Genomic DNA, 25,833 nt, shown 5'->3' on the forward strand with positions numbered 1-25,833 from the left:
ATCCCGGTGGGGCAAATCACAAAAATCTCTGTGTGATCCCTAGTTCGGTTAGGACATTACAGACTGATCACCTGATTGTCCAGAAGTAAAATGATCCGTGCTTCGGAACGCACGTTAAGCCGTTGGTCCCGGTTACTACTTACTGATGTAAGTACGTAGTCGTTATTTGAGTCACGTCAGGGGCCTTTGGCGGCTTAGTAATAACCCTGACACCAGGGTGGATGAGGTTGGTCATCCACCTCTCAACCCACGCGACAAGAAGAGATAAAGTCAAATTCATTGGTTTACAGCCCGAGGCAGGCTACGAACCTGTGACACCAGGATGTAAATCACGCGTTCTACAAATAGGGTTATCACGAATTTCATAAGGACTGTTGGAATTGGAATATTGACTGTTCAAGTCGTCTTCCAGAAACTGTCAAAGAAAAGTGTGCAGAGTCCTCTAACATGGTTACATAGCGGAATTATTAGATTTAAGCTGAATTTTCCTTTTATCTACAAGCCCATAGCATAGTTAATATGACAATGACCAATCCCATTCGAAAAATCCACAAGAAAACTTAAAATTAAACCTAAACTTATTCCACAGAATAAAAACCAAAGAATCCAAAGTGAGAGTGCGCCAAAACAAATTTAAATCACAGTGCTACCAACGTTACGAAACGATTTTTTTTTTATATAAGGCTTGGGGCACTCGCCTTTTGAGCCAGTAAGATAAAAGTGCGAGACAGTGCAACCAACCGAATGAGCGAACGTGATGCGATGCAGAGGCAGCTCAGCAATGTCTCCTTCCACTCCTATCAGGATTACCAACCTTCCAGGCGATATGGTAAATTATTGTTATTTTAAAACGTCATGGTACGAAATTGGCTACTTGACAATAAAATATAAAATATGTCGCATATGGTAGTTTATCATTCAACGATAATCATCCAATATTATATTTTATTAAGATAATTTTTAAAATATTAAATTTTTACAAAATAAGAAAGATGTTTTTTATCTGTGTGTTACAAGACCCGAAACACGGGCGCCATGATTGAGCTTCGTGTGACGTCACAAATCACGAAATAAACAAAAACTATATGTCAGGTTTCAAGTTATACTGTTTGACACTTTCTTTGTATATAGAAATGTGACGTCACCGGGCAAAATGACATGTGAACAATCGTGTTCGCGCGAAATGTTAAATTAATGAAGAATAATGTTTTTTTTTTCTATTATATAAAGCTTTTGTCGATAATAAGCGTTTGTATTTTTTTTAAATACTTATTCGAAAATTGTCAGGTAAATAATTATGCGATTCAATTTTGGAATCTAAACAGCGGGCAAAAACAGACATTTGTTTGCATTGCGCACTTACTTTTATATGCGCAAATGTCAAATAGCAACATTGCTTTCTTAGATGAATCGCTTCGATGTGGCCATTTAACCACCCCTGAAGTGTAATTATGGTTAGATCTTCAGTTAAATGAAATGCACAATCTTTTACGAAATAATGCTTGTCGCGACGTTGGTCGCGATGTGTAAATAGTGTAAATATTACAAATAGCAACATGGCGCAAGTTCCGAAGGTTTGTCTATGGTGAGTTAGAATTTGTCAGTTTTTGAATACTTAGTGAAAGAGAATATAAATCACTATTTTTACTTAATGGTTGTAAGAAGTGTGCTGAGATTGTGTGGCGGGACTTCTTACAACCATTAAGTAAAAATAGTGATTTATATTCTCTTTCACTAAGTATTCAAAAACTGACAAATTCTAACTCACCATAGACAAACCTTCGGAACTTGCGCCATGTTGCTATTTGTAATATTTACACTATTTACATATCGCGACCAACGTCGCGACAATGCTTCTATAGTTATCTCAAATGCGTCACGTCTGCGCATGCGCGATACGCTATTGTACCGTGTTCATAAGTTCCGCCTGGAGTCTTTTTGTATCCAGTTTATTTGGCGACTAGCTTTGTATCCAGTCAGGCATAAAGTTTACCACTGAAACAAAAAAATATCAATTGATATAGTTAGATGTGAGGAGCTCGGCGGCGCAGCGGTAAACGCGCTCGGTCTGCGATTGTTGAAGTTAAGCAAGTTTCGCAAAGGACGGTCATAGGATGGGTGACCACAAAAAAAATAGTTTTCCGCGCGAGCTCCTCCGTGCTAAGCTAAGCCGTCGGCATTAGCAGTCGTTAATAACCATCAATCCGCACTGGGCCCGCGTGATGGTTTAAGGCCCGATCTCCCTATCCATCCATAGGGAAGGCCCGTGCCCCATCAGTGGGGACGTTAATGGGCTGGTGATGATGATAGTTAGATGGATCACTTTGTTTCATAATACACTTCTTAACAAAAAAATCGAAATAGTTCCGATGTTATGTTTACTTCTCTCTCTGTCTCTATTTAAGAGCTGCGCTCTTGTCGGTGGAGTAATCGCCATTCCTCTCTTCTTCCCGCCAAAACCTTCACCTCCCGATACGACACGACCTGCACCTTCTCTTAGATTTGTTTCATAAATGTTATCCTAGGTCTACCCCTTCCTCTCTTCTCTTAAATTTTTCCTTCTATTATGTTTGTTATAAATGAATCGTGTCGTATCAGGTGGCCAATCATATTTCCTCTCCGGTTCTCTTTAGTCTTCAATATGGTTCTCTTTTCTTCAACTCTTTCCAGCACGGTTGCATGTTTACTTATGCATTGTTTATTCTATAAAGGAATTGAAAATCTAATGTAGAAAGTTACACCACATTGTGAAGGTCAAAAATAGAAATATATAAATACAAATACATCAAAATACATCCCAACAGGGGTTCGATTCGATTATGAAGGCTAATTCAGTTCAATTTAATTCAAATCACGTCCTTTTCGAAATCGATTTTGGATCGCCAACAGCATTTTAGAAAGCACATACACGCGTACGCAATCGTTGTAGGAATACTAATACAATAAGGCTAATTTCCAACCAGTCAAATCAGTTACTTTTTCTTAAACGTCTTTATTTTTATTTTATTTATTTATAGGAAAACCAAAAGCTACATCAAATAGTATAAACATGAATATAAATCACAAAAGAGCGAATTATAGGTGTCCACAGATAGACTTCGGTATATGTCGGTCATACAGCAACAATGGTGCTAATTCCTATAAACACCATCTAATTTTATTTTAAGTTATATCTGTCACTTTCTTATCCGCCGAAAAGGAAAGGGACGGGTAATCGACATAAAATTTATGGAACACACGTCAATTTTAAGCACAAATCTAAACCAACCGTCTAAAAATTTTACATCCGTCAATAACCCGACACAGTTAAGTAGACAGCACGTCAAATGGATTGCATACCAGCGACGTACCTTTTTGATTCGCCCGGGTTATTCATTCATTTACTCATTCTTCCTAAAATTAAGAGCTGTGAATCATCCGTCCCTTTCGTTTTCGAAGGATATGAAAATGACGAATATAACTTAAAATAAAATTAGGCGGTGTCTGCACGAATCGGGGCCATTAGATAGCTAAATAAACTAGGTACCTATGCAAACATAACAAACACATTTCACGAAAAAATCAACTAGTCGCCTACAATGTCCGGGATAGAAGCAAGTAGAAAAATGCCTGCGATCACGTAATTACAGCCTCCGTGGTCTAGTGGTTAGAGCGTTAGGCTCACGATCTGGAGGGCCGGGTTCGATTCCCGATGGGGACATTGTCGAAATCACTTTGTGAGACTGTCCTTTGTTTGGTAAGGGCTTTTCAGGCTTGAATCACTTGATTGTCCGAAAAAGTAAGATGATTCCGTGCTTCGGAGGGCACGTTAACCCGTTGGTCCCGGCTATTAGCCGTAAAAACACCTCCACCAACCCGCATTGGAGCAGCGTGGTGGAGTATGCTCCATACCCCCTCCGGTTGATTGAGGGGAGGCCTGTGCCCAGCAGTGGGATGTATATAGGCTGTTTATGTATGTGCACGTAATTACAACGCATGATACTCCCAACCAACTAATATCTTTCTGCCAATTCCGCTTCACTGATGGTATACTACAGTTGAAGAATTTATGATGATGATGTTTTTTCTAATGGTCATATTTCTCCCCCTCCAGGGCCACAGTATGAGCCGGGAGGGTACGCGACGATTGTGCAGCAGCGTACAAACATGACGCAACGAGAGGACGCGCTCAAATTCGAGCAGGGCCGCATCAAAGCGCTGCAAGAGGAACGCCTGCACATCCAGAAGAAGACCTTCACGAAATGGGTCAACAGCTTCCTGCAGAAGGTACACTCATATACATATAAACTAGGCTTCATATAAAAAACCATGGCATAAGAAAACCAGGGGGGGTTAAAATGGCCACATCGAAGCAATTCATCTAAGAAATCAATATTGCAATTTGACATTTGCACATATAAAAGTAAGTGCGCAATGCAAACAACTGTCAAATAGCAATATTGCTTTCTTAGATGAATTGCTTCGATGTGGCCATTTTAACCCCCCTGTAGGCTCTGCACGGAATCATATCGAGGCCTTCGACCAATAGCCGTTTGACGTCCATCTACGTACATAGCATTCGTATCGTTTATTGGTCCAAGCGCTCAATATATTTATTTATTTATTTATTTGTTGCATGTCACATGGTGGCTTACAGTTCTTAAAGTAAATAATGTACAATCATGTGACACCCTGTAAGGGCACCGCAAAAGTATTTTATTTTTTATTTTTATTTTTACATATTCGGGTTAACAACAGTTCATTGTTATATGTATAATTAAGAGAGTACAATTTTTGTGAAACCAATTATAGTTAACCACATTATAATTTTTCAGACTAATCTAAGTGGATAAAGCTTCAACAAGAATACAAAATGAAGCATGGGTGTGTGTGTGTGTGTGTGCGCGTGCGTGCGTGCGTGCGTGCGTGCGTGCGTGCGTGCGTGCGTGCGTGCGTGTGCGTGTGCGTGTGCGTGTGCGTGTGCGTGTGCGTGTGCGTGTGCGTGTGCGTGCGCGTGCGCGTGCGTGTGCGTGTGTGTGTGTGTGTGTGTGTGCGTGTAGATATGTATGTTGTGTTATGTATCACCGTCTCTGATGGATAAGATTTGTTTGATTACCTGATTTTTAAGGCCAGCCTTTGAGATAGAAAATAAATCTATGTTTGAGAATTTATTGTTGTACAGAGTGACTATACGCGCAAATACTGAGTTCTTACCATAATTAGTACGGTGAAAAGGGACCGCAAAGAGTGACGTGTGCCTTGTACGTCGTTTTGGTGCGTTGAAGTGGATATTCACAACCATTTCAGGGCTGTCAATACGGTTTAAAAGGATGTCATACAAAAGACAGATATCGAGCTGTTCACGACGCTCCCGCAATGTGAGGATGTTATGATCCCGACAGCTGTCCAAATAAGATTTATTACCATTGCGTGTTTTAAAATTTAAGTGCTTTAAAAATTTCTTCTGTATACTTTCTAGACGGCCAATGTATTTTTCGTAACAGGGTGACCAAATAGAACACGCATATTCCAGGACACTTCGCACGTACGCAAAGTAAACTACTTTAAAGCTTATGGGACACGTAAATGGTTTGCAGGTTCTTATAACAAATCCCATGTTGCGATATGCCCTTCGAACAGTCCGTTCCACATGGTCTGATAAAGTCATTCTATCGTCGAAATACACGCCCAGATCACGCACCAACTTGACTCGCTCGATTGTCGCGCCATTAAAGTTGTAATTGAATATGACGGGATTGCATTTACGTGTAAAGCTGATGGTTTGACATTTGGCTACACTGACCGTGATTCTATTGTCTATATAGTATTGTTAGGTTTTCCCTAGGGTTAAGAAGGTGGTAGGGCGACCGACGTTATAAAAGTAGGGGCGAGCAGAGGCGCGCTCTCACTCTGTCAACATCGGTCGTGCGAAGAGGTCGTGAGTTTGCTTTATTTAAATTTCTCTGTGTACTTATTTGCTGTGTATTGTTATTTGTAATATTTAGAGTCTTGTACTTATTTGCTGTGTATAGTTATTTGTAATATTTAGAGTCTAAACTATTTTTGTTAATTTTCATTTAGGTAATTAAATCCTCTTTTTTTAAAAAATCAAACCTGCTTCTGATTCCTAAAATCAGAAGTGGGATAAAGAATTCAATCCCACATATACATTTCTGACACTATCTTCTAACTCTGAAATATTTTGGTTCATTCTTGTTTGTTTTTCCTTTTTAAAAAAAAAAAAAAAAAAAAACTTAAAGTCATTCGAAGGTAGACTTGTTTACGACGACTAGATTCTATTTGTGACAATTTTAGGCGGAGTAATTTTGTTTAGTAGACTTGTTTACGTCAACTCGTTTCCGTTTTAAACGGGTTTTACGCTATCGTGTTTACTGTGACTTAAGTGAGTTATAAAAATGAATAGGCAAAGTCGTTCGCATTCGCGCAATCGCCGTTCGTCCACGTCATGTGATAGGCGATCCCGGTACCGAGAAAGATCGCCAATTCATCCGCCGCGTTCTCAGTACTCGTGCAGTCCCACGACATCTTGTTCCTCATCGTCTTCCCGGCGCTCACGTAGTCATTCGCGTACGCGCTTGCCGCGATCTCAACGCCAAAGGAACCGACGTTCTCGGGATCGGCGTTCTCGGGGGCGGCCCTCGCGTAGCCATTCGCGCTTTCGTTCACCGCATCATAAGTGTTCACGTGGCCGGCGATCGAAATCACGCGCGCGCTGTCGCGAGGGACGCTCACGTGTTCGCTGTTCCCGGAATGGGCGCTCACGCGGTCGCTATGACGAAAATTTGTTAGGACGTACGAATCGCCCTGCTCCTGTCTTGGATGACTACGAGCACTCGCGAACAGCGCACACGCCTCCTGTACCCCCGCTGCGGAGTAATTGCGAGTCCTGGGACGCGGTATTTTCCCGCTTAGAAGCCTTAGAGAGGCGTTCGCGTGTTCCGGCATCGGTCGAGCCCACCGTTGGGCACGGAACGGAGCAGATTGTAGAGGCCATTCAGTCATTGAAAGCTGCGGGTACTAGCAGTTATTATGTGTCAAATTTCGACCCCAGCATTCACAATGTCGACTCATGGTTCAGCGAGGTAGACAGGGCCAAGGTGGTCAACAAATGGGATGATCGTGAATGTCTCTCACGTATAGGCAATTGCCTTAAAGGTGACGCTAAATCATGGCTTAACGAGTGGGTGTCGAATGATCGCACATGGACTAATTTTAAAGCGGATTTTAAACCCTTGTGTGTTAAAAAAGTAGACTCCGCAGGCATATTATTCGATGTTATGTCCACCAATTCCGACAATTACCAGACTTATGCAGAGTATGCCCGTAAGTCGCTCCTACGCCTGCGTGTCGTTAGGGGCCTTAGCGATGACCTGACCACGGAGATTATATTAAGGGGTGTCACTGACCCTCAAGTTAAGGCTACCGCAATAAACGCCAACTTGAAACCCACTGACTTAGTCAATTATTTAGCTACATTTGTGAAACCTCAAAAAAATAAGTCTGCTGATGTGCGTGTAGGCCGTCAAGCTATTTTTAATAAAGATCACGGGCACATCAAGTCACAGGGTTTCAAGAAGCCGTTCATCCGAACAGTTATGGGTACAGGGAAGTGCTACGGGTGTGGCGAACCCGGTCATAGACAAATCGCATGCCCTAAACTGAACAAACCAACGACTAGCTCGAGTAATACACAATCCGAAAATAGAACCAATCCGGGCTCGGTAACGTGTGCGTATTGTAAGAAGCCGGGCCATGATATTAAGTCATGTTTTGCAAAACAACGTTCTGACCAACAGCGAAGCAAAAAGAATGTTAACTTTTGCTCTGCCCCTTTGCATAATCGTAGCGATATTATCGTAGGAATCATACAGGGTATTCCGGTCGATATCTTAATTGACAGTGGTGCAATTGGTATTTCGTTAATATCCTCGTCGGTTGTGAATCATTTCTCTTGTGCAAAGAAAACTACTAGTTGTCAGATAAAGGGTATAGGCGAGTCCATCACTCAAATCAATTCATATGTGACGCTCACAATCGAGTTGCAAGGGATTTCTTTAGAAGTAGACTTGTTAGTTGTACCGGACGAATGCATGAATACTCCTGTCATCATTGGTACAGATGTACTCAATAGGGAAGGTGTTGTTTACATACGTACGAAGCACACTCAACGTATTGTCCGCGATTCAAAACCATTGACGGTGTCAACTGTTGAGTCGAATACGCAACCGGGAATTAATTCGTCGTTAACCGGTGATGACTTAACTAAATTAGAAAAGATTTTAAATGAATACTCGAAACACATGATTTCGGGCACTGCATCTTCGACTGTTACTACGGGATGTATGCGTATTCAACTCAGCAGCGACATTCCTGTAAATTATCGCCCCTATAAGATGTCTTATAGCGAAAAATTGAAAGTCCGGGAAATTATTCAGGACCTTTTATCCAAAGGTGTTATACGTGAGTCGGAGTCGCCCTATTCTAGCCCTATTTTGTTGGTCAAAAAGAAGGACGGCTCCGACAGGATGTGTGTAGACTTTCGGGCACTTAATAAGATAACGGTCAAGGATAGGTATCCGTTACCATTGATCGACGATCACGTAGACCGTCTAGGTAAGTGTAAGTTCTTCACCACGTTAGATATGGCTACGGGATTTCACCAGATCCGTTTGGACGAGGAATCCGTGCCCCTCACCGGCTTTGTAACGCCCGAAGGGCATTATGAGTATCTCAAAATGCCCTATGGTTTAGCCAACGCGCCCATTGTGTACCAACGAATCATAAGCACTGCACTCCGTGATTTTATAGCGGCGGGAAAAGTTTTAGTCTACATAGATGATTGTTTAATACTTTCCGATACTGTAGATGAAGGGCTGCAGATCTTGAGAGAGGTTCTAGCAACCTTGACCAAGGCGGGCTTTTCTATAAATCTTAAGAAATGCTCATTCTTGTGCACTGAAATTGAGTACCTGGGGCGTGTGATATCTAATGGCGAAGTTCGACCCTCGCCGGGTAAGGTTCAGGCTTTAGTTAGATCTAGTCCGCCACGAAGTGTGAAGCAAGTACGCCAATTTCTGGGATTGGCGGGCTATTTCCGCAAATATATCCCAAATTACTCGACTAAGACGGCATGCATAGCGCGCTTAACTCGCAAGGAGGTTCCGTTTGTCTGGGAACATGAGCAAGAACGCGTTAGGCAGGACATAATTGCCAGTTTGACTAGCTCGCCCGTGCTGGCTATATATGACCCAAGTTTGCCAACCGAGGTACACACGGATGCGAGTAGTTTGGGCTATGGTGCAATCCTATTACAAGTCCACGAAAATAGGAGCAAGCGTGTGATTGCTTATTACAGCCAGGTCACTAAGGGTGCCGAGCCTAAGTACCATTCATATGAGCTCGAGACCTTGGCTGTGGTAAAAGCACTGCGTCACTTTAGACATTACCTAGTGGGTACTCACTTCACATTGGTGACCGACTGCAATGCTTTAAAAGCTACGCAAAGTAAGAGAGATTTGTTACCGCGCGTTGCAAGATGGTGGGTTTACTTACAAGATTTTAATTTCACTATATCGTATAGAAAGGGCACCATGTTGCAACACGCAGATTATTTAAGCCGTAACCCATGTAATGTTGTAAATAATATTGAGAGACCGCGCAACTGGGCTCAAATCGCTCAAGCTGGAGATAAAGAGACCCATGACATGATCCAGGCTTTGGAACGGGGTGAGTTAGATTCATCGCGGTACGCAATGCAAAATGAGGTGCTCTATTACCGGTATAGTCAGGTTGGAGAGGAGACAAGACTGCTGTGCTACATACCTAAGGGCCAGCGCTTGAGTCTCCTCCGAATTTTTCATGATGAGCACTGCCACATCGGGGTAGACAAAACAATACATCTGATCCTCAGGCATTTCTGGTTCCCAGGTCTTAGGGCTTTTGTAAAGAAGTACATAAGTCATTGTTTGACGTGTATAGCACACAAACGGGTTCCCCGTGCTCCACCCCAACCCATCACTTCCTGGCAGAAACCCGATGTTCCCTTTGATACGCTTCACGTTGATGTTCTGGGGCCCTTGCCTGAATGTAAAGACTATAAACACATAATGTTAGTAGTTGATGCGTTCACTAAGTACTGCATACTTACGCCCATCCAGCGCCAAGATTTTAGTGAACTACAACGAGTTTGTAAAAATGTTATATCGTTGTTTGGCACTCCGCGCTTGATAGTGTGTGATAGAGGTCGTATGCTGGAGTGTGCTGCCTTCAAGTCGTGGATGCAAGTTTTGGGTGTAGAACTCCATTATATAACCCCCGAAATGCATCAAGCTAACGGGCAGGTAGAACGATACGTGCGGACCGTGTTAAACATGCTCAGGATTGAGGTCACTTACAAAAAGCGTCAATGGGCTGATGAGCTGTGGCAGCTTCAGTTAATCCTTAATCTGACTATGCAGAAAACAACACAATCTTCTGCCTTAAATCTGTTAGTGGGACATGAGAGTGCCACGCCAGCGATTAGAGCCCTGGTACGAGATGTCGCGCAAGCACCATCGGCCGTCAACCGCGAGTCAAGAAGAGAGATGGCAAGACAGAGGACGGCCGAGCAGTTGTCCAATAACCAGAGGACCATGGATGCTCGCGTTAATCGCGAACGTCGTCCACCCCGTATGTTTCAGGAAGGCGACCACGTCTTCGTTATTAAGTTCGCCCAGTCTACGGGGAAGCTGGACCACGGCATGCGTGGCCCTTATCGGGTGCTGCGAGTCCTGCCTAACGACCGCTATGAGTTAAAGCTCCTGGCTGGATCCTATGGAAAGTCCACGTACGCAGCTGCCCAGTACATGGTCCCTTGGAGAGGGGAATGGACTCCCGAATCTTGCTCTGCCTTCTTCGAGGGTGAGTTCTGAGATCAACCTGCGCAGCCTGGAGGGGCTGATGTACCTATTATGAGAAATGGTACCGTTTGTTGGGCCTTCTTGTCGGTGTGGTGCACCCTTTGGGTGTACCCACGACTTCCTGTGTTGGGCCTTCTTGTCGGTGTGGTGCACCCTTTGGGGTGTACCCACGACTTCCTGAAGCTTCGGAAGCTGGTCGGCCTTGCAAACCGATCAGTCACTGTGGGATGTGCGTTCACAGTGTTTTTATTAAGCATGAATGTTGCATGTAACAGTGTATAACCTGAATGTTCAATGGTCCATTTTTAGTACTCAGCGGGATGCGTGTTATTCACAAACGATGATACCTTCTTGACGACCCCAAGAAGTTCTCTTCTGTGACTGTTAATTTGGAACATAAACATTCAATTTGTGTGTTAACAATCCTCTAACCTCTAACTTTAACTAAAGTCTTAACTACACGGCATGAAATCCATAAGTACGCACCTAACGCTTATGTTGCCCCTTAGGAAATGACGACAATGACCCGGAGCAAAGTCAGCCGGGACTTTATTTGGAGTCTGACCAGTCTGAGCAAGCTGCGATGGACGACCCTGAATTGGACCCGTCAGTGAGGTTAGATGCCACGGAGCCTGGGTCATCAACGCAACATGAAGAGCCGCGACCGGGCCCTTCGCGGGGCTTAGACATGCCTATACTCGATTAAGCGGAAGTATGACGCGGTTTAGCCTGACGGGGACGTCAGGGTGTCAGGAGAGGCCGTGTTAGGTTTTCCCTAGGGTTAAGAAGGTGGTAGGGCGACCGACGTTATAAAAGTAGGGGCGAGCAGAGGCGCGCTCTCACTCTGTCAACATCGGTCGTGCGAAGAGGTCGTGAGTTTGCTTTATTTAAATTTCTCTGTGTACTTATTTGCTGTGTATTGTTATTTGTAATATTTAGAGTCTTGTACTTATTTGCTGTGTATAGTTATTTGTAATATTTAGAGTCTAAACTATTTTTGTTAATTTTCATTTAGGTAATTAAATCCTCTTTTTTAAAAAATCAAACCTGCTTCTGATTCCTAAAAGTATTTATAAAGAGAGTCTAGCTCGCGTTGTAAAAGTGCACAGTCGGCTGTGCAGTTAATTTTCATGAAAACTTTTTTGTCATCAGCGTACAATAAGTGTTTGGCATGCTTAAAACAGTTAGAGATGTCAAAAATGTACGCGTTATAAAAAAGAGGGCCAAGGTGAGATCCTTGAGGCACTCCTGAGGGCACTGAGATGTAATTTGATTTAAACCCACCAATCACGACGGCCTGACAGCGATTATACAGATAGGATTGGATCCAGCGGAGCAGGTCTCCGTGTATACCCAGGTTTTGCAGTTTGCGGAGTAGAATGTTATGATCGACGCGATCAAAAGCCTTCTCGAAGTCTGTGTATACTACGTCAACCTGCCCGCCTCCCCCCATATGCGTTAGCACATAATTTGTAAAAGGCGCCAAGTTAGAAATGGTAGAACGCCCCTTGAGAAAACCGTGTTGTGTGTCTGGGATTTGTTTTGAGATAAGCGGGTAAATCTGGCTGTAAACTAGTTTTTCAAATATTTTACTGATAGAATTGAGTATAGAAATCGGGCGATAATTTTCAACAGAAGAGCGTGAGCCCTTTTTGTGAATAGGTATTATATGCGCATTTTTAAGTATATTAGGGAAAACACATTCCTTTAAGGATTTACGAAATAGATAAGTCAGAGGTTGAGCTAGACTCTTAGCGCACGATGACAAGAAGAGAGGGGGGATACCATCGGAGCCAGCGCCTTTACTGTTATCGAGCGAGGTCAGTAGTTTAAAAACAATTTCCTCAGTGACGTCAATGTACGATAATATTTCCTGGCTAGTGTAAGTATCGTTGGTCAAGCATTGTTGGTGGTTGGTGCCTTGAGGGGGCTGTATAAACACGCTTTCAAAAAACTTATTAAACGCACTACAGATGGCGTCACCCCCCGTATACTCCACGTCCTGAAGTTTAACTTTTTTAGGGTAATTAGAGCCGCCGTTTTTTGATTTTATGTATTTCCAGAAGTATCTAGGTTTGTAGCGAATTAGCTTTTGAGTGTCATTAATAAAACGATCAAAACATTGCTTTTGTACCCTTTCAGCTCTAGAGCGCAAAAAGGAAAATTCGTCATAATCGCGTGGGTTGCCGTACTTTTTCCATTTACGATGTAAATTAAATTTATTTTTTATAATCTTTATTAAGGCCGTACTGTACCAAACTGGATAATAAGAGTTAAGTTTTGGATTGTAAGTGGGGACGAATAAAGACAAGCACTCGTAAAGTTTGGAGTAAAATATATCCATTGCTTCATCTACAGAGTCCACATTTAAGATATCTAACCAGTCTGTGGCCCCTTCGATCCTTGCCACATAAATCTTATAGACTATACCAGATATCGATGTGATCGATGTTAGTGTTATCGATGTAAGTTGAAACTAGTAGGCGTTGAAATTAGGAGTCGTTGAAATTAAACACCGATTGGAGTTGAATCAGAGCTCCTACCCGTGTGGTGATTCTAATAAGAATGAGAGTCTAGTCCCCGCGCGCGTGTATATATAGGAAAACGCCCACTAAGCGGGGCGGGGCAAGGGCGCGGCGGGGGTGTGTAGCGGTGAAGCCGCGCTCAGTCCCTATCTTTCTCTTTATTTTTAAAAATAAAACTTACAAACTATTTACAATTTCTAGGCAATCATTATACAATCATAATATAATCATAATACAATCATAATTTGCTTCTTGTTGCTTCTACGGCGAACATATTCTCCCGCCGCAGCTGCGCAGCTCGATGACCACGTCGCGCAGCTGGACCATCTACGGTTCGCCGTCCTCGGGTGGCGATGTTGGCAGGATGACCAGCTTCTTCGTTGGCCGCCGCAGGATCCCCTTCGTTGTCCTCACGTCGACCGCCCTCGTCTCGCCGTCTGGTCCGGGGTAGGCAGCCACGACGACACCTCGCGGCCACGAGTTGCGAGGCAGCGTGCCGTCAGCGATCAATACTAAATCGCCCACGGAGATGGAACCCTTGCTGGCTCGGGGCTCCCGCCGGTGTTGGAGTTCAGGTAGGTACTCCCGTACCCATCGCGCCCAGAACATGTCGGCTAGGCGTTGGCTCTTCCTCCAGTCTTTGCGGCCGGCGTCGTCGCCCTCCGTGAAGGCGCCTGGCATCGGCACCCGTGATGGACCTCCCAGGATGAAGTGGTTCGGAGTGAGGGCCTCTGGGTCCTCCGGTGATGTCGACACGTGTGTGAGGGGTCGACTGTTGATGGTGTGCTCGGCCTCCACCAGTAGCGTTGTCAGGACTTCTTCTTTTGGCGCGCGCTCGTGCAGCACCACGGCTAGTGCTGATTTGACGCTGCGGACCAGTCTCTCCCACGCGCCTCCCATGAATGGCGCGCTAGGAGGGATGAACTTCCAGGTGATGAAGCGAGCGGAGGCTTCTTGTTGTATGGCCTCCTCGACGGCGTGCTTCATCTCGACGTCCGCACCGCGCAGGTTGGTACCCTGGTCTGACCAGAGCTCGGTGGGGCACCCGCGGCGGCCTATGAAGCGCCGCAGTGCCATTACTGCAGAGTCGGTGCTGAGGCTCCCGGCGAGTTCCAGGTGCACTGCCCTGGTGGTTAGGCAGGTGAAGAGGACTCCGTACCTCTTCTGACGTGCGCGACCCACGGTGACTGTCATGGGCCCAAAGTAGTCAAGCCCCGTGTAGGTGAAGGGCCGCTGGTGATGGGCTAGACGGCTCCTTGGATGATTGCCTGTCGATGGTTGGGCTGGCGTGGCCCGACGGATGCGGCAGACCTGGCATTTCTTCAGTTCGTTGCGCACGGCGTGGCGGAGGCGCAACACCCAGTAGTGCTGTCGCACCTCATTTGCCGTTGTTTCAAACCCTCCGTGGTGTAATTGCGTGTGCACCCACTTGATGTACAGCCGCGTCCATCGGTGGTCTCCATCCAGGATGACGGGCTCCCGTTGTTCTGTTGTGATGTCGGCGGCGGCGGCGATCCTCGAGCGTAGATGTATTAGTCCCTCTTCGTCAATCATAATCGACAGTTGCTTGAGTCGACTGTCGGCCGGCAGGGGCTTCTTTCTTCTTATAGCTTCTAGCTCCGCGCTGAAGGCCTCTTCCTGCACGGCGCGTATCCATAGTTGCCGTGCGCGATGCAAGTATCGTGCCGCGAGAGGCACGATCTTTCTCTGCTGTCTCGGCGCATGTTTGTGTCCTGTGCCTCGTCCCGTTTCTCTGTGCGCCTGTACCTTCTTCCACGTCGGGTCTTCCTCCGCACGTTTCTTGGTGCGTTTTCTAGCGGCGGCACACCTTTCTCTTCCTTTTAGTTTTTCTATGAATTGTAGGACACGCGCCGTGACACGTAGTAGTTTTGCCCACGATGAAAAACGTGTTATGTCGGGTAGCGCCTTCCCTGTTCTTTCTGCGGCGGTCGTCGCGTGCACTCTCTCCTCGTTTGTGTGTTCAATAGTCTCTGAGATGTCCTCCGCCGGCCAGGTGTCTTCTGGTCGATACAGGAAAGGCGGGCCGCGGAACCAACGATGCTCGGAGGCGAAGTCTTTCGGCGTTCCTCGTGTAGCGTCGTCGGCCGGGTTGTCTCTCGTTGATACCCAACGCCATTCGTTTGTCTTAGTCTCCTCTGCTATCTCGGCGACTCGATGAGCTACGAAGGGCTTGTAGGCTCGTGGTCCCGTTCGCAACCATGATAGGACGGTCCTAGAGTCGCTCCAGAAGTAACGACGTGCAGGCTTGATGTCGTGTTCCTCTTGCGCTGTGCGGGCTAGGCGGCAGCCCATTACGGCCGCTTGGAGCTCCAGTCGTGGTATCGATGTCATCTTGCTGATAGGCGCCACTCTCCCTTTGCCGGCGATGAGCGAGATGTGTATTTTCCCGTCCTCGTCGACGATTCGCCAGTATACCGCAGCGGCGTAGGCAGAGCTGCTTGCGTCCACGAAGGTGTGTAGCTCCACGAACCGGGCGCATGTGAGCGAGGCATAGCACCGAGGTACGGCTAGTTGTGAGAGGCGCCGCGCATGCTCCGTCCATTTTTTCCATGCTTCTGCTTCGGGGGTAGGCAGCGCGTCGTCCCATCCTATTCCGGTGCGCCAGGTGTCCTGAATGATGCGCTTCGCTTGTATGGTCACGGGCGTGGCGATTCCCAGCGGGTCGTAGAGTGACATCGTCGTTCGTAACGCTTCCCTCTTCGTTGGCACGCGCTCGCCGTGTAGTATGTCGGTGGGTATCCGGGCTTCATTCATATTGAAGGACAGCGTGTCGCGCTCTGGGTACCATATCATTCCCAGTATCTTTTCGGGAGCAAGCTTGACGATGTCTTCTTTCGCCTCGGGCGCCAATGATGATAGTACGAGTCTGGAGCTCGATGCCCATTTCTGTAGATAGTAGTTGGCGCGGCTATGTATATAGGCCACTTGACTGGAGACTTGTATTGCTTCCTCTTCCGTATCGAAGCTTGCCAAGTAGTCGTCGACGTAGTGATTGTTGATGATTGCCGCCGCCGCCGCCGGATATTCTTCTCTATATTGTTCGGCGTTCCTATTCTTCACGAAGATTGCCGTGCAGGGGGATGAAGTAGCGCCGAATATTACACTCTTCATGCGATACTCGACAGGGGGTCCCTCTCTTCTATTTCCGCGCCAGAGGAAGCGCTGCATGTCTCGATCTTCCGTCCTTATTGAGATCCGCATAAACATGTCCTTTATGTCAGCCGTCACCGCCACTCTTCTTTGCCGGAACTTCATCAGCACTCCTGGTAGGGATCGAAGTAGGTCCGGCCCGGACAGTAACATGTCGTTCAGGCTGACTCCTCGCACCTTTGCGGCCGCATCGTGGACGATCCTCAATTTCTCTGGTTTCTGCGGGTTCATAACTGCAAAATGTGGTAAGTACCAAATCTTCGTTTTTCCCTTCGGCGGCGTGGGCGCGACTTCTGCATAGCCGTTCTCTATCAGCGTGTTCATCTGCTTCTCGTACCGCCTTTTCATTTCTTCATCGCGATCTAACTTCCTCTCTATGGCTTGAAGTCTTCTCAGGGCGGCTTCGTAGCTATTAGGAGGGTCGTAGTCGTCGCTCCTCCAGAGTAAGCCCGTTTCGTATCCTTCGTTTGTGCGGCGAGTGGTCCTCTCTAGTGTTTCAAGCGCTCTTCTTTCTTCCTCTGTGTGGAAATGTTTCGGTTCCACTCCTAGGACTTCCAATGCGAAGTGGTCTCGAAGCAGTTTTTCTATTGCTTGATCATCTTCTACGATCCTCGCGTGATGTACTCGATGAGCGGGGCCTCCCGCCGGTGTGTGCCGCACTCCGTGCAACACCCATCCTAGGTCCGTGCGCGCGGCGACCAGTTGGCTGTCTTGCTCGCGTCTGACTTCATGTGCCAGGAGTAGCTGCCAGTTGTCTTGTCCTATTAATACGGTTGGCGTTCCCCGGTGATAAGTCAGCTGGTCTTGTAGGTCTTCTAGGTGGCTCTGTCCCGTCACGGCGCACGCCGGCACGCTCTGCGGCGATAACTGCAGGTTCTTCATCGTGCGCGCTGAGATGCTGTAGCTGTGCGTGTCCTCTGGCGCGCTGATGTCGAAGGTAACTCTTCTCGAAGCGCCGGCGTCCACTCGTGCCCCGGCTACTCCTTCTATGTAAAATGGCTCCGGAGGTCCCGATACGCCGATGTGTTCCGCCACCGCCGCCTCTATTAATGTGCACGTTGATCCATCGTCGAGAAGTGCGTACGTGCAGTGAGTCCCCTTAGGTCCACTTACACGAACCGGCAGAATCTTCAATAGTGCTGTAGTATTCTTCCTTTCTCTTGTCGACGCTATAGTGGCTATTACTGGGTCTTCTTCTATGTGAGTTCCCGCGTGGATGGACGCTCGTTGTTCCGGCTCGGAGTGCAGTAGGCGGTGGTGCGAGTACTTGCACCCGCCGACGTCGCACCTCCTCGTGGGACATGTGTGGCCGAACTTCCTCCGTTTCAGGCAGCGGAAACACAACCTATGTTTCTTCGCGGTTTCCCAGCGCTCGTTGACCTCTGTCTTCTTGAAATCTGCACATTCGGTGACGTGGTGTGTTTCCTTTTCGCAGACTGGACATTGTTTCCTATTGTCACCGGCCGTGACGTTTATCTTCTTTTCTTCTATGTGGTGAGTCCTCATTGTCCGCCTCAGTGGAGCGGACGTGTGCTCCCGCCGGTCGACGACTGGTGTGGCTTCCACGGGCGCGAAGCTGCCGCACCGCTCCGCTGTTCTCTCCATGAAACTTGCTAGCTTCATCAAGTCTGGTTCCTCTTCATCTTGTTCGGCCGCAAAATCGTAGTACCTATATCGCAGTGCTGACGGCATCTTCTCCACTACGTGTCGAACTACTTCCGGGTTATGCAGGTAATGTGTCTTCTTCAATGCCCTGATGGTTGCTGTAATGTTTGATATCCTCGTGGCGAAGGTGCAAATGTCCCTCGGTGATTCGGTCAGACGTGGTAGGGCCCGCAGCTTCTCCAGTTCGGCCATGACGAGGGCGTCCGGCCGCCCGAAGCGCGTAGACAGCAATCGCATCACGTCGGCAGTCGTGGTTGCACCGATGAATAAACATTGGGCGGCATCTCTTGCTGCTCCCCGAAGGCTCCGACGTAGTCTTGATAAGTTTTCTTGCTCCGTCAAATATACTGCAGTCTCTTCATAGGCGGTCTTGAAAACTAGCCATTCACTCGACGCTCCGCTGAAGATGGGCAGCTCAGGCACGGAGCGCGGGGCGATGGCGGCTGGTACTGCTCGTGCGGCCGATGCTATCGCTGTCGCTAGTTGACTGTAATCGAAAGTTGTTGGCTTCTCTTCTATACTCCTGTGTTTCGGCTTCTCATGATCCTTTACGGTGGCAGCGGGGAAAACGGCGGCAGCGGGGGGGACGGCGGCGGCGGCGGACGGCTGCGGGGGGGACGGGTCTTCCTCGGCGGCGGGAAGCTGGTCCACCCACGTCTTGGTGCGCTCTTGCATTTCGCTCACGCTGACTATATCCGTATCGTCGTCGTCTGATTCCGCTTCTAATGTGGCGATCTTCGCCGCCGCTAGCTCCACTTCCTTCTTCAACAATTCTTCTTTAGCCTTCAGCAGCGCCAGGCGACGTCCCTTCGACGCTGAGGAACGCGGCGCTGTCGGTGCACGCTTCACCGACTTGGGCCGTAGTGTCGTGTCGTGCGTGCTTTCCCCCGTAGATTCCTCCGTCGTCGTTGCAGTCGTCGTAGTAGTGGCGGTTCCCGTCGTCGTCGTTGCGGTAGTGCCCGAGCTGTCCTCTGTGCTGGTAGCCGTGGCTGTACGGCTTGTGCTGGGTTTCCTGGTCAGCGGGGGGGCGGTGACTGGCGTCGACGCGGCTGTGGTCGGCGCAGTCCTAACGGCGGCCGTGACTGACGTTGACGCGGCGGTGGTCGACGTAGTCGTGACGACGGGGGCGACGGCGGCGGCGGCGGCGGGTGCCGACTCGGCGGCGGTCGGCGTTGGGCGAGTTTCTACGGACTTCATGCTCCTAGTCTTCATATCCGCTGTTTCTTCAATCCGGCTCGAAGGAGAATTTATGTGGCCCCTTCGATCCTTGCCACATAAATCTTATAGACTATACCAGATATCGATGTGATCGATGTTAGTGTTATCGATGTAAGTTGAAACTAGTAGGCGTTGAAATTAGGAGTCGTTGAAATTAAACACCGATTGGAGTTGAATCAGAGCTCCTACCCGTGTGGTGATTCTAATAAGAATGAGAGTCTAGTCCCCGCGCGCGTGTATATATAGGAAAACGCCCACTAAGCGGGGCGGGGCAAGGGCGCGGCGGGGGTGTGTAGCGGTGAAGCCGCGCTCAGTCCCTATCTTTCTCTTTATTTTTAAAAATAAAACTTACAAACTATTTACAATTTCTAGGCAATCATTATACAATCATAATATAATCATAATACAATCATAATTTGCTTCTTGTTGCTTCTACGGCGAACACAGTCAGTTTGCGAAAAGAAGCTATTTATTTTTGCATAATCACATATATAAAAATTATATCGAGATTCTGAGCGCTCAATGAGAGGTGTAATTTTTAAGTCTAATAATGTAAAATAAAACGGGGGATGAGCGTCATCTTCATTAATTAATGGTTGTAAGCATCGTGAAAGTGAAACAGGTAAATTACAGAAGCACAAGTCCAATGTGTTGTCCCACTTATTTTTAAGATAATTATATTGTGTGAATCCACAGTACGTGAACTCGTCTATTAATGAGACGGCTGTATTAAGTACGTCTTGCCGGTAGTTATGTACGAAGGTATAATTATTATTACTCCACTTTATACACGGTAGATTGAAATCGCCTATTATCAAAAAGTTGTCGTTTGGGTGTTTATTTATGAAATATTTTCCAACAATAACTTAAAACTAAAAAAAAATATAAACTAAACTAAACTTACTTTAGAATTTAGAAATTATATAATATATACTACCTACTTATACTATTATTATTTTTAAGTAATTATCAGTAGCTAAGCTTTATTTTATATATTTAGATAACAATAAAATTATATTATTTATTTAACCTATTACAATCATTAAATAGCTCTTCTATCATATAAAAGGCTTTATTTAACAAATACTTTTTTAGTAGTTTTTCGAAACAGGAGAACTTCTCTTCCTTTTTAATATAGTTAGGGATGCTATTGTAGATTTGAATAGCCATAGAGTGAGGACCGGATCTGTATAGCTCCATTGTTGTAAATGGGAGTTTTAATTTATGTAAATATCGGTTATTTCTTTTAACAGCTGTGATTTGGGTGTAGAGGTGCATATAATTCGTGTCGCGCGCGGCGCGGTTGTCATGCAGAACCGGCAGGGGGGTTAAAATGACCACATCGAAAAAATTCATCTTAAAAAGCAATAATTGCAATTTGACATTTGCGCATATAAAATTAAGTGCGCAATGCAAACAAATGTCAAATAGCAATATTTTTTTTAGTTGAATTGCTTCGATGTGGCCTTTTAACCCCCCTGGTATGCTCATTTTTTTTTGTTTTGGTTTTCCCCGAACGGTAAGGCAATGGGAACTATGCCTATACGTGTCTTACGTATTTCTTTTTCTTGATGATTAATGAAATGATGAAAGGTGATGACGATGAATAATGAAACCTAAGCCCCCACCCTCGGAGCAGACTCCTACTCCGAACCCCAAACGAATTAACTCAAGACTTTCGAATTATGATAGCTATATAGATACACTTTGTTTATTGAATATTCCGATATAATAACACTGTTGCGAATGTTTTCCGACTAACTTAATGCGATCACTAACCACAAAACACCACTTCGTATTAATTATTTAGATTATTCAATGAAGAAAGCAACTGTTCCGTTCCCGCCAAAAAGTCCTCTTTTTGTTTGAATTTGCCCCGAGAAGGAGCAGGCAAAGGAACATAGCCATACAGCCTGGTTTTATGAATTTTTTCTTCTATAGAATTACATTTGTTTCGATCCTAACACACTTCTCTTGCTTCCTCCACATTAATTAAACGATTCACACACGTACTAGCGAGAGTTTCTTTGAATAATTCCGTTGATTCTACGAAGAATGATTGTATTGGTGACTGCGTGATGACGTAACCGATGATTTCATCATTAAAGTCAGAGTGACTGCTCGTTGACTATGCACAGTCATTTCTCACGCTAGGATTCATGATCATTACGACTAGTATAGGATCCCATATATACCATAGGACGACCTTCACCGAGCTGGTTAATGGATGAAAAGTATTTTATATTCAATTGAATAATCGACGTAAGACTTTGTGCCGTTTGCCGTCGAAACAGCGGGGACTTTATATGAATAAAAAAATATGGTTTGGCGGTGGTGTGCATTATCTCTCTGCTAAAGAATATGCTATGTGAAAAAATATAAAAAAGTAAAAATAAAGAGTTGTGACGGGAAAATAGACAACCTAACATTTGCATATTCTATGGTCTTCATACTTTCGATTGGTATGGAATCTGTCTATTAGCCAAACCAGTGAAATTTTTGAGAAAAAAAAGATTTTTTCTTTTTCTTCTTTCTTTTAACCTGTAAGTGTCTACCCTCATTGACAGGAGGAATCTACCCTCATTGCCCGAGCACGCCCACACTTACACACACGTACACACACGCACGCACACACACACGCACGCACACACACACACAGGCACATACACACATTATACAAACATTCATTAATTGCTTATTTGTAATACGTAAAGGTAACAAAACTTTCTTACCTATTTACTACTGTTATAGAAGAGCGGGGTCTCCTGGTACAGTCTCCTAGTACATATTTTGCTTAAAAGGAGGCTCCAGTGATTAGTTTAAGAAAAACATGTAAGAAAAGAAAATAAATACTTTTTGATTTTTTTAACCTGTGTACCGCACCACACAGCTGATTTGAACCGACTAAAAATAAAACTTCAAACACAACCTTAACCTAGATAACAGCCTCCGTGGTCTAGTGGTTAGAGCGTTGGGTTCACGATCTGGAGGTCCGGGTTCGATTCCCAATGGGGGGGACATTGTCGAAATCACTTTGTGACCCTGTCCTTTGTTGGTTAAGGACATTGCAGGAATCACCTGATTTAACGAAAAAGTAAGATGATTCCGTGCTTCGGAAGGCACACTGAGCGGTTGGTCCCGAGTTACTAGCCCAAATACCTCCACCAACCTGCAGTGGAGCAGCGTGGTGGACGCTCCATACGCCCTCCGGTTGATTGAGAGGAGGCCTGTGCCCAGCTTTGGGTCGTATATAGGCTGTTTATGTATGTTATGTAAAGATAAAACATCAATACATGATATCACTCCCTGACGTAATACAAGGTAAACAAGATATAATTAAATATTTATTCAAAGAATGATGAGAAAATATTATGAGTAACGTATGTATAGATTATGAAAAGAATAAGTTGGACAGAAAGGGTTAGGGTTACTAATGAGGAAGTGCTAGTAAGAGAAGGGAAAAGAGGCAAATATTGAGAGTTATTGAGGACAGAAGAGGCAAGATGATTGGACACTTAATAAGACACGACGAGTTTCTTAAAACCATCAAACATCAAACAAAGAAATATCATACAGCATAGACAAGCTACAAGGAAAGAGAGGAAGGGGAAGACCAAGAAGAGCTTACATGGAACAGAAGGCGAACGTCGTGTCTTATAAGGAGGTGAAATTGATTTTCGATTGGACCAATCAACATTTATTTATTTATTTAATTCATCTTACACAGACCAAAATATTATCATTACAGGCAAATATTATCTCCCAATACAATAATATTCAAATGTCTATAAACAAAAGAAACTAGATTATAGACATTTTTTTTTGGTTTGGTTTTCCCCGAAGGGTAAGGCAAAGGGAACTATGCCCATACAGCCATGTCTGACGTATTTTTTTTTCTTGATGATTAATGAAATGGTGAAAGGTGATGAATGATGATGATGAAACCTAAGCCCCCACCCTCGGAGTAGACTCCTACTCCGAACCCCAAACGAATTAACTCAAAAGTCCGCATAAACTTTTGAGCTATGAAGCGGCTTCCTAGCACGAAGCGAAAATAGGCAGATACACTTTGTTTATTGAATACTCCAATGTAATAACACTCGCGAATGTCTTCCGACTAACTTAATGCGATTATTAACCACAAAACACCACTTCGTAGATTATTCAATGAAGAAAGCAACTGTCCCGTTCTCGTTTCCCGCTAAAAAAAAGCCTAGATTATAGACAAGAATGAAGAATGCTACACCGACAAGAGCGTGGATCTTAAATTAGTGATGTATGCATGCATGACACATGCATACATATATTTTTTTTCAGGTATTGTTGACATGTGTATAAAGGAGAAAAAAAATATGTTTTGCAGATAATGGAAGGATTTTTATTTTAAGTTATACCCGTAATTTTCTTATCCGCCGAAAAGGAAAGGGACGGATGATTGTCAACTGTTAATTTTAAAATAAATGATTGAATCTGTTTCATTTGACATTAATTATTAGTGTTTACAAATGACACCCTCTGTGGTCCAGTGGTTGAGCGTTGGGCTCACGATCCGGAAGTCCCGGTTTCGATTCACCGTAGGGACATATCACAAAAATCACTCTGTGATCCCTAGTTTGGTTAGGACATTACAGGCTGATCACCTGATTGTCCGAAAGTATGATGATCCGTGCTTCGGAAGGCACGTTAAGCTGTCGGTCCCGGTTACTTACTTATTGATGTAAGTGAGTAATGGTTACATGAGCCATGTCAGCCTTTGGCGGCTCAATAGTAACCCTGACACCAAGGTTGATGAGGTTGGTAATCCACCTCACAACCCACACGATAGAAGAAGTCTTTTCGGAGTTTAATTTTTGCTCCGAGCTGCAAAACTAAGTTCAGTGACTGCATGCCTGTGTTGTGTTAGTAAATCTAAGTATGTTTGATTTACTGCGCAAATATGCACTCAAATTATTATTCTTTTGGGTTTTTTGAACGGAGTTTTTACCTGCCAAATTCTTTACATAACGCCTTCAGGGAAAAATATCTGCAAACACTTTACATAAGTAAATAAATGTGTACAGTCATGAGCAATATAATGTACCCACTTTACGACTCTGTCGCACTAACATATTTGACATTTAGTGAGACTTACAGTTCAATTTGTCAAAAAAGTTAATGTGACATGGTACCAAAGTGTGTTGAGGAGCTCGGTGGCGCAGCGGTAAACGCGCTCGGTCTGCGATTGTTGAAGTTAAGCAACTTTGGCAAAGGCCGGTCATAGGATGGGTGACCACAAAAAAAAAATCATCTCGAGCTCCTCCGTGCTTCGGAAGGCACGTTAAGCCGTTGGTCCCGGCTGCATTAGCATTCGTTAATAACCATAAATCCGCACTGGGCTCGCGTGGTGGTTTAAGGCCCGATCTCCATATCCACCCATAGGGAAGGCCCGTGCCCCAGCAGTGGGGACGTTAATGGGCTGGTGATGATGATGGTACCAAAGTGTACATATTAATGCTCGTGACCGTACTGCATAATAGGCTACTTGACAACCTAGTCAAATGAGATACTTTTTACGAAACGTCAAAACGAAAGGGTTCTTTAGAGTTTGTATGGAAATACTGTCCTGTGACGTCATCAATAAAAGCTGTCAAACGTCGAACTCATTGTTACTTGATTCGAAAATAAAATTCGAAAATAAGTCGAAAAGTAAAATGAATCCGTTTGACGTGTGCAACTTAATTTTGTCGGATTATTGGCCAATATACAGGGTGTTAGTGACGTCGTAACGAAAACTTTGAGGGATGTTTGAGACCATGATTCTGAGATGATATGAAGTGGAACAGAAAATAATAAAAAGAAAAACAAAAATTTTCATGAATTTTCCGACTGAAAATTCCACCTGATATCAACTCAGAATCATGGTCTGAATCACCCCCCTCAGTATTCGTTACGATGTCACTAACACCCTGTATGTACAATTTAGGGTTTTTAAAATTTCTGCTAAAAATTGACGTGTGTTCCACAAATTTTATGCAAATGCCTGTCGATTACCCGTCCCTTTCCTTTTTGGCGGATAAGAAAATGTCAGGTATAACTTAAAATAAACTTAGATACTGGAATCTTTTTTTTTACGTGAGTTATTGTAGATTTGCCGCAGATAGCATTAACTACTTGGCCGGACAAATGGGGAGCGCTGAAGACTCTCACCCGGTACAAAATTTAAGACAACAGGCCTGAGGATGCCTAGTTGGGCGCGAACCTCGGCTCAGGGCGTCATCTGAGAGGGATAATATTTGAAATAATTAATCGACCCATTAGGGTCGATAGCGATAAGCGCTGATTGAGGGAAATCGTCGACTACGTCGGCGGGGTCGTCG

General features: G+C 45.0%; 2 protein-coding genes across 9 annotated transcripts in view; one reads left to right on the forward strand and one right to left on the reverse strand.

Moving 5' to 3' along the window:
- The window catches only part of LOC126378776 (T-complex protein 1 subunit eta), a 299,946-nt gene that overhangs the window by 133,457 nt on the left and 140,656 nt on the right, over positions 1 to 25,833 (reverse strand). The gene's annotated exons all lie outside the window — the stretch shown is intronic.
- The window catches only part of LOC126378771 (spectrin alpha chain), a 174,234-nt gene that overhangs the window by 43,499 nt on the left and 104,902 nt on the right, over positions 1 to 25,833 (forward strand). For 4 of the 7 annotated variants that reach the window (XM_050027156.1, XM_050027154.1, XM_050027153.1 and 1 more), the window contains exons 2-3: positions 590 to 829; positions 4,094 to 4,266. In XM_050027156.1, coding sequence (XP_049883113.1) covers positions 745 to 829; positions 4,094 to 4,266 — 258 coding nt within the window. In that variant the 5' untranslated portion in view covers positions 590 to 744. The remainder of the gene's footprint in view (positions 1 to 589; positions 830 to 4,093; positions 4,267 to 25,833) is intronic. The other 3 variants (XM_050027158.1, XM_050027152.1, XM_050027159.1) reach the window with 1 other exon arrangement.

Source organism: Pectinophora gossypiella, chromosome 27 (assembly GCF_024362695.1).
Source record: "Pectinophora gossypiella chromosome 27, ilPecGoss1.1, whole genome shotgun sequence".
In the NCBI taxonomy this organism is placed as follows: domain Eukaryota; kingdom Metazoa; phylum Arthropoda; class Insecta; order Lepidoptera; family Gelechiidae; genus Pectinophora; species Pectinophora gossypiella.